The 9,489-nt window shown below is 46.5% G+C and overlaps 1 protein-coding gene across 3 annotated transcripts; it reads left to right on the forward strand.

Moving 5' to 3' along the window:
- Window positions 1-1,526: 1,526 nt before the first annotated feature.
- On the forward strand, window positions 1,527-3,844 carry LOC127341680 (WAT1-related protein At1g44800-like). 3 transcript variants are annotated; one of them, XM_051367560.2, is made up of 5 exons: window positions 1,527-1,992; window positions 2,317-2,379; window positions 2,465-2,819; window positions 2,902-3,218; window positions 3,353-3,844. In XM_051367560.2, the coding sequence occupies exons 1-5, from the start codon at window positions 1,793-1,795 to the stop codon at window positions 3,546-3,548; spliced, it is 1,131 nt and encodes a 376-aa protein (XP_051223520.1). In that variant the 5' UTR covers window positions 1,527-1,792; the 3' UTR covers window positions 3,549-3,844. The 3 variants fall into 3 exon arrangements, with proteins under 3 accessions (XP_051223520.1, XP_051223536.1, XP_051223525.1); XM_051367565.2 differs by having other exon boundaries at window positions 1,528-1,992; window positions 3,368-3,844; XM_051367576.2 differs by lacking the exon at window positions 2,317-2,379.
- Window positions 3,845-9,489: the final 5,645 nt, after the last annotated feature.

Genomic DNA, 9,489 nt, shown 5'->3' on the forward strand with positions numbered 1-9,489 from the left:
ACGTCACACTTCTTTATTGTTTGAATTTCAAATAATTATTTTAATAAACAAAAGTAATGATGTAATAATAATCTTGAATAAATAAATAAATATTAACTTTTTAAATTTATATTATAATTAATTTTTTAATTTTTTAATTTTTTTAATTTTTTTTTTGCCAAACCTAAAACCTGAAAATTTGAAAATCTAAAAATTGGCTAACTTTATGGTTAAGTAATAGTAATCTTTATGCAAGATGCAATTATTAATTTAAAATTTAAAAAAAATATAAAATACTGAATTTCTGGCAAAAACTAAAATCTTCCTGCTTTCATATTTTCATTTGGAATTTTGAGAATCTAAAAACTGGCTAACCGGGTAAACCCCGATGAATTCGGATGTAACTTTTCCCAGGATTTTTTTGATATATTATACGTTTTTTTCCGACGTCGTATGCAAAAGTTATTGCGGTTTTACCATTTTTTAAACTTTTTTTGCAAAAAAGTTGAAAATTCAAATTTGTTAATTTTCTCTAATAGTAGGTTGCATAACATACAAGAATCTGAAAACAATTTTTTTTTTGAATTTTCTATCATTTTCTTTTGTATTTTACAGTGTTAAAAAAGGCGATCCACGGGGGTGGGGGTGAAGGGTGCGTGGGGAGTAAAAAACCTGGAGAAACCTTTAGTCCCGGTTGGGGACACCAACCGGGACTAAAGGGTACCCTTTAGTCGCGGTTGGTGTCCCCAACCGGGACTAAAGGTTTTTCCGCCGGCCGCATACCCCCATAGCCCTTTAGTCCCGGCTGGTGTTACCAACCGCGACTAAAGGGGTACCAGGGAGTCTCGGATGGAGCATTAGTCACGGGTCGCCTCCCGAACCGCGACTAAAGCCCCCTTTAGTCGCGGTTCGAATATTTCCGGGACTAATGGGGGTGGACGGAAGCCTCTTTTTCTACTAGTGATATAAGCTTGTTCAAACTTCCTATCCTAGTGTAAAACTAATATACACTATATTTTGACATGGAAAGAGAACATATGTAGCTAAAACATTGGCAGGAGACAATGTAGCTTAGACTGAATACTAGTGGCACATATTTCCATCATAAATTTCGCTTTATTATATACTGGCGATCTGACATGGTCGATCCATATGCATACAACGGGCCCCAGAACATATGTACCATACATAACAATACTACTCTGCTTAAAAACAACAAACTGATCAGATAAAGCGTGTATAATAAATACGCTCATCCGCCAGCTCACTTCGTCACCGCATACTGGAGTTTGGGAGAAGCGAGCCAAGCTAGAGCATGTGACCTTGGCCGCGCTGCAGCCTCACATGTTGGGATTCTCCCACGGATCTATCATATCAAATCAGACATATACACAGTCGCAAAACTTTTGCCAAAGGCACGTGTCGTACCCGTCTATTTTTTCTCTTTAACGAATGTCATTCGTATCTAGAAAAAGTTGAGTCACTTATTTATGGACGGAGGAAGTATTACAAATCACAGGTATATGTGTGTATATATAGGACCAAAGCCTACTAGCTGGGCGACCCAAACTCAAACCGATCCAAACTCGATCAGCTAAACCTACTCGTACAAAGACTCAACTAGTACTACTCGGACCAGAGCTGACTACATGGCATGCAAAGCCAAACCGACTAGGAAACTTACCTAATTAACCTGACTAGACTTAAACGCTAACTCCTGTATTAGAGGCTAGATTATTGCTAACACGGCCGGTGTGAGCAGTGTGCCTCGATCATCTCTGTCCGTCCGTGTGTGTTGAGTACGTGCTGGATCATGGGCGTGGGGAAGAAGGTGCTGGACGACGTGAAGCCGTACATGATGATGGTGCTGCTGCAGATTGGGTACGCCGGCATGTACATCGTCTCCGTCGCCTCGCTCAAACAGGGCATGAGCCACTTGGTGCTCGTCACCTACCGCAACATCGTCGCAACCGCCGTCATGACGCCCTTCGCCCTCATCTTCGAGAGGTTCAGGTACCTAGCTAGCTGCGCTAGCTGTTTTCTCTCCGCCGATTCATAGATACAAAGTGTTCGAGTACTGCTTTGCATGATATGACACTTGTTTTTATTTTCTTATTACTCGAGTAGTAAGTACGTACACCCGGTAAGTAGTGGCTATATATTGACTTCTAATTCCTTCTCTATTACTCGATCCCTCCATTTCATAATTCTTTACTACTCCCTCCATTTCTAAGTACTAGTAAGTAGCTAGGTACACCCGGTAAGAATTATGGAACGAAGGGAGTGCTAGTAGTTAGTCGAAACTAATTAATATCAATTTTGCTATATTAATTGTAGGGGACTGAGACCGAAGATGACAATGCCCATCTTCGTCAAGGTCTGCAGCCTCACGTTACTCGAGTACGTGAACAAAGTTTAGAGCTAGATGTCCACTTATTCGAGGACGGAGGGAGTAAGTACTAGTACTAACATGGACGACCTGCAGGCCTGTGATTGACCAGAACCTGTACTACCTCGGCAACAAGTTCACCTCCGCGAGCTTCTCCTCTGCGCTGGTCAACATCCTCCCCACCGTCACCTTCATCATGGCCATCATCCTCCGGATGGAGAAGCTCCGATTCCGGAGCCTCCACAGCCAGGCCAAGGTCGCCGGCACCATCTGCACCGTCACCGGCACGGTGCTGATGATCATGTACCACGGCCCCGTGGTGCAGTTCCCGTGGGCTCACCACGCCGACCCGTCCGCGGCCGCCGCCGCCCAGAGCAGCGCCACCTGGCTCGCCGGCACCGTCATGATCATCGCGTGTTGCGTCGCTTGGGCCGGCTTCTTCGTCCTCCAGGTAAAGTTGATGGACGGACCCTTGAATTAGTTAGTCTCCGGCCCTGCCGAGCGATGAACCGACGTGACCGTGACGTGCGCAGTCAAACACGCTGAATAGCTACCCGGCGCCGCTGACGCTGACGTCGATAATCTGCGCGATGGGTGCCGTGGTAAACGCCGCAGTTACGCTGGTGGCGGAGCGCCGGAACATGGGCGCCTGCTGGGTCATCGGCCTCGATACCCGCCTCTTCACCGTCGTCTACTCCGGCATCGTGTGCTCCGGCGTGGCGTTCTACTTGCAGGGGCTGGTGACCAAGACGCGCGGCCCGGTGTTCGTGACGGCGTTCCAGCCACTCTGTATGCTCATCACCGCCGTCATGGGCTCCATTCTCCTCAAAGAAGAGACCACGCTAGGAAGGTACGTATCAAAACCAAATTAATAATTTACTTGCTCGTCCCCTTGATTAAGCTCCACCATGTTTTAACGAGTAGTTTTTTTTAAGCACACAACTATCTGATTATATTAATTAATAACCAATTTAATTACTCCAGTTTCTGTGGTCACAGTGTGATTGGCGCAGCGATCATAGTGCTCGGCCTCTACTCCCTCATCTGGGGCAAGAGCAACGACATCCTCGACAGCAAGACGGCCGCCGAGAATCTGGCCCTGCCGCTCACTTCGGTCGTCGCCAACGGCAACAGCAGTAACGGCGGCGCCAATGGTGGCAGGCATGTCGCCGATCGATGACGTGGAGACACCGGAGCTGGTGAAGGGTGTGATCTGCTACTAGCTAGCTGTGGCCATCCGTTGTATATCGCGCGCATGCATTTCGTCGATCTCTCGTGTATGATCAAGCTAGAGTAACTTGTAATGCAGAAAAGAAGTTGCATGTGTCCTACGTTGGTCTAGTTTCTTATTTTACATTTTGACTTTGAGATCTATATATGTAGCTGGGTAATAGACCAGCCTGTGTCGTGCGTGCATGTAGTGCTGCTTCCCTCTGCTATTGTAGAGAGGGAATTAATTTACTACTTTTGATTGAACTGATCGTGATCGCTTATTTCTGGTCCACGTACTGCGATTAATAGCTTTAATTTGTGTGCAATAATATATCCCAATTTCTATTTCCTGGCTGACCACTATTTGGTAATCGGCGCGCTCACTCGTCGCGACCGCTCGATCGAAGTCATGTGGCCCCCGATGGAAATAGTGCGGATCCCTATCTAACGGATGGACGAGATATTTTATGATTTGCCACACTTTTCTCTGAACTTTTATATTTGCCATATGACCACTACCTGTAAGTGACATTGATAGGTGGTGGTCATATGGAAAATAATAGAAGTGTGAAGTAAAGTGTGACAAATTGTAAAATCTCCCCTAACGGACGAGGTAACCACAAATTTCCCACCTCCACTTTCTTTTGCCTGTCGGCCATTGCTAACCACTCTCCGCTCGTCTCCACCGAGGCCGCCGCCAACAGCGCCTTGTCCCCTTCCCTCGGCCGTCCCGCTGCCATTGCAGACGACACCCTGTCCCCTCCGCCTCCTACCCAATCTGCCACCATCAACCTCGGCTCCTACACCAGATAAAGCACGGAGCTCTGCCTGGCAGGGCTTCCATCTAGGTCTGACCGGCTGTAGCTGCAGCATCACCTTCCACACTCGAGTCTATCACCCAACTAAGCAGCAGATAGACGTATGGCTCTCCCCTCATCTGATTCCCCCTCACTTTTGTTTTTGCGGGAAGATTCCCCCTCACTTTGATGCGCCATCTCCATATTGTGCTTCTTTGTTTTTCTTGAGTAGTAGACATATGCAATCAATTTTCTTGAATTGGATTTTTTATGGAGTTACTTTTTCTGGATCGGCAGATGCACTTACACTTATATTGCGTAACAATTAGAATTGGGTCGGGAGATATTGAGCTAGACTCTAGGCTTTAGTAATCTAAATTATAGTTGTTTCATATTTTTGTGACTGGAGTTCAGATTCAGGCGAAAGCTGCTAGCGGCATCGGCGACACCATCGCCATCGGTCGCGTCATGTACTACGGGAACATCCCCTTCATGCCGGCTGTCAAAACATGGGTTCTGGCTGCCGTCAACCCTACCGCCTACACGGTCATCCCGTTTGGTGAGTTCCACATCTTCATCGGGTGGACCGGCCAGGAGGCCGGCTTCGACTCCAACAACAACCTCCCCGCCCCATCGGCGGAGATCAAGACGCAAGCCGGATCTGGTTCTACCCTTTCTGCAGAGGCGGCAGAGTTCCGGATCAGGCTATCAGCTAAGGCGGATGCCGAGAAGTTTGTCAAGACCTGTGTTGGTTGTCAGTTGTATTCGAGTCAACCGCATGTTCTAGCTACAGAGCTGAAGACAATGCCTATTACCTGGCCTTTTGCCATTTGGGGGCTTGGCATGGTTGGCCCTTTCGTGACAGCTTCGAGTGGATACACATGTCTACTCGTTGCGGTGGATAAATTCATCAAGTGGGTTGAAGCAAAACCCGACGGCGCTATAACTACAAAGTTCGTCAAGGATATAGTTGTCAGGTATGGTATTCCACATAGTATTATAACTGACAATGGCAGCAACTTGTTCCAAGGCAAGCTGAACAATACTGTGGAGAGATGGGTATCCACCTAGACCTAGCCTCTATATCTCACCCGCGGTCTAATGGACAGTGTAAGCGCACCAATGGCCTAATCCTACAAGGTATCAAGCTCCGTCTTGAGACGCCTTTGCAGTGAGCATCTAGGGCTTGGGCACAAGAACCGCCATCTGTACTCTGAAGCTTACGAACCGCTCCTAAGATATCAACCGGCTATACCCCTTTCTTCATGGTGTATGGAGCAGAAGCTATCCTGCCCAGTGATATTCTCCACAATGTCTTGCATACTACCGCCTATGACGAGGAAGATGCAGAGTTAGCCAGACAAGGTGTTGTTGACCTCCTTGAAGAAGAAAATTTGCTAGCCGCCCAAAGAAGGTGACCTAGTCCTTCACTTAAAGAAGAAGAAGAAGAAGAAGAAGAAGAAGAAGAAGAAGAAGCAACAGCAGAAGCTTTCCCCGCCTTGGGAAGGACCGTTTGTAGTCAGCAAAGTGCTGCATAATGGATCATACTACTTCGTCGATATTCGCGAGAAGGAAGAACAGGAAGTCAAGGAGAAGAAGGGCACGTTAGACGAAGAATCCTCATCCTCATACGATGAATTTTCCGAGTCAAATCATCCATGCAATATAGCACAGCTACATCCCTTTTATTTTAAGATTATTCCTGCAATATATGATCATATAATGAAATAAAGTTGTGTTTCGCTCATATTTTCTGAGATCATGCCGTCTTACACTTTCTTTCTGTTTGATCATATTCTATGCTATCAATGAATACATGAAAGTACACCTGCTCGTGTTTATTTCATATGATACGCCACCTTGAATAAAAACGCCGCCTAAGGGCATAAGCCTAAACTTTTTCCGGATTGGGTCACGTCTGGCTGTTTATGTGTAGGCTATTTAGTAGTATGCTTCGGTACTGTAAGGGTCAGCATTGTCTCTTGGTTCAAACGGTCTAGCGATAGTTCGCTCTATTGCCCGGCAAGTATGCTGCTCCATGGAGGTCGGCCATCTTACGAAAACTCTGAAACGCATAGACCAGATGTCAAAAGAAGGAAAATGCTTAAGTTTTTCTAAACAAAATCCTTAACTTGTTCGTGTACCACTAGCGGTAAAACTTACGCTAAGTTACTTAAGTATTACTACAGACCAAAAGTTCAAATAACGTAGCACAGAACATTATTTTTGTTGCAGGAACAGTTCATTCGGTCGCAACTGGCTTGGGTGAAGACGAAGTTTCATCTGCCTTGGACGTCGCTTGCTCTTCAGCTTCATCACCTTTTTCCGCCGCCTTCGACAAAGACGGACCAGCCAAGCGGTTCTTGGAGCCGGAGATGGAGCTGCCTTCGCTCTCTTCGTCTTCGTCCTTGGCATCATCATCGGCCTTGTTCTCTTCATCGGGAGCAGCAGCATTTGGAAGTGGCTTGAATTCGAAAACGCCCTTTAGGCCTGCAAATCCAGCCACTCGCGAGCCGAAAGATTCCACTTCTTGGAAGAGGGCATCTTGGTCAATCTCATTTCCGGCTAAGTCACGACGGGGAATTGCACCGGTCACAACCGACAAGTAGATGTTTGGATGATGCGCCTTCACCATTGTCAAGGCAGTAATTGTGTGGCCTCTGGCTGAGGACCTCTTCCAATGCCTTATGGCGGTGGGGGGCATTCTTGAGCTTCTCCAAGGTTTCCGCTGCTTCATTTCCACTAGCGCTACTCGGGAAAAGCATGTTATTGACAAATCGCATGGAATCCAAGAAGCCCCTAAACAATTCGGCTACTTGATGAATGCGCACAAGGTGGGAATCTGGGTCATTTTTGCTCGTATCATCTTGATGACCTGCGAGCTCTGGGAATGGAAAACGCAAAGCATCAGTACAAGCAACTGAGTAAAGGTAGAAAGGACAAGCCAAGACGGTAGATGGCTTACTGAGGATAAGATCATCCACTGTGTCATGCTCGTCAAAGGATGCCTTGATCACACCGCGCTGCTCGAAGATTTCATTGTCTTTGATTTCTAGGGTTGCGCGCAACTTTTTCATCTCTTTGACGTCTTGCTCCTTCTCCTTCAGTGCTGCTTCGCGGCAAACTTGGAATCCCTTTTCGTCTTCCGCACTTTGTTCCTTCAGAGAAATCTGGTATGCACCTTCCAATTCTCCAAGTTTCAGCTTTATGGCAGAATTCTTATCTTTGAGTTGCACAAAGTCTTGGGAGGCATCCATAATTTCCACTGCCCTTTCCTATTTCTCTGGGAAAGCAAAGAGTGATTTAATCTGGGTTAGTTGGCGAAGAGACAAACGCAAAAGCAATAAAAGCAGTAGACTAATGCATACCATTGTCTTTGTCATGCTCACCCTTCAGCAGTTTGTTGGCTTGGAGTTGCTAGTTGTAAGCTTGTTTCAGCTGCACAATCTCACCAGCCTGCGATTCCATTTTCTTGGCATCCTTCTGCAGAGGTGAAGTCATCAGAGTTAGTAAAGCTTCGGTGGCTAAGACAAGCCTCATGCCGCCTAAAATGGTAAGGCAACATAAGCCTCGTGGGCTACAACACTTTGATCAAAAAATTCCAAGCATCCAAGCCGGTCTTCGGTTTAGAAGAAAATTCTTTGTTCGGCTCTGCTGCCTTGGGCACTTCCTTCTGCTTGGCTACCACCTTGGCTTTCTCGGATTTAGCCTTTTCAACGGCATCATTAGCCGTAGCTTCAGCCGACTTCTCTTTGGTCAGTATTTCAACCTCACGGGACTTGGTAGTTTCAGTAGTCTTGGATGCTTCAGGAGCACTGGCAGTAGCTATGGTTTTGTCGGCTTCAGTGTACTTGATTACCCCTTCAGTAAATGGTACAGGGATTATCTCCGGCTGAGATTGTGGAGCAACATGGATGATCACATCCGCCTCTGAAACCAAATACTTTGCCATCTCTGAGCTTGGCCTGCAAAAGGTCGGGGTAGAAGGTGCAGGGGCAGGAGAAGATTTGCTAGTCAGAAATGAACTAAGATTCGTCTGTTCACCCTGCACAAATGAAAGAAGTAATCAGTAAGCTAGATGTCTATTGTAAACAACTCAAACCTGGAAGAGATAAGGTCTTACTTGTCAGATGTGGATGGCTTTTTCACTCCCACCTTTTTTCTCTTCTGTGATTTAAGGTTCGAAGTCTTCTTCGAATCAAGAACAGCTGCTGATGCGGACGAAGTTGTATCCGCCTTGGTCATCTTCGATCTGCCAAGGTCATTCCGAAAAGCTTTCGTTTCTTAGGACCCTCAGCCCGCTGCACCACTACCTCCTCGTCTCCAGAGCCGGCTTCATCCAAGTCAGGTACACCATTGTACGCTTTTAGGTCAGCCTCTGTGAGCTCTTCAATCTGCAAGCCGGAAAGTGATTCGAGTGAGCAAAATATAGGCAAGTAATGAGTGGTAAAAGCTGAAGAACAAGTTATTTCCGGCTTACCTTGGGACACTGGCCCATCTCATACATGTCCTTGGTGATACCAGGAAGATCCCTTGTTTCAGGGTCCTAGTTCTTCACCAAGTTCTTCATACTCAAATGGAAAGTTGCTTCTTGCAGGTCAACTTCCGAAACCCAGAGTTTGTCCTTGTCCCACGTATACTCATGCATTAGATTATCGCGATGTTGCAGAGGCTGGATCCGTCTTCGCGTCAAGCAAGCCACCAAGTCGAAACAAGTGAGGCCTTCATCCACCAGTTTTCCGATCTGCCGCGTAAGACGGTCCAAATCCTCAAGCAGTGGGTTAGCCGGCTTCCTTTTCCAGATATTTTTTCGATCTGTAGCCAAACCATCGTGAAGGCGGGCAACTTTAAGGCTGTGCCCCCAACAGAAAAATCCTTTCCATACAAGAATGCCCTTGTCCAGCCTTTGACTCAGTCATTGGTGGAAATCACAGGGTACTTCGAGGATATGAGGAGCCGGATCATGATACTGATACTACCACAGTCAGCCAGAGCCCCTTTTGCTTCCATAGTTTGTTTCTTGACTTGGAAATAGTAGTTGAATAGATCAAACCTTGGTCTAATACCAAGGAAACCCTCACAGAGTGCTGTGAATTCGGCAATGGCTAGTAT

Source organism: Lolium perenne, chromosome 1 (assembly GCF_019359855.2).
Source record: "Lolium perenne isolate Kyuss_39 chromosome 1, Kyuss_2.0, whole genome shotgun sequence".
Classification (NCBI taxonomy): Eukaryota; Viridiplantae; Streptophyta; class Magnoliopsida; order Poales; family Poaceae; genus Lolium; species Lolium perenne.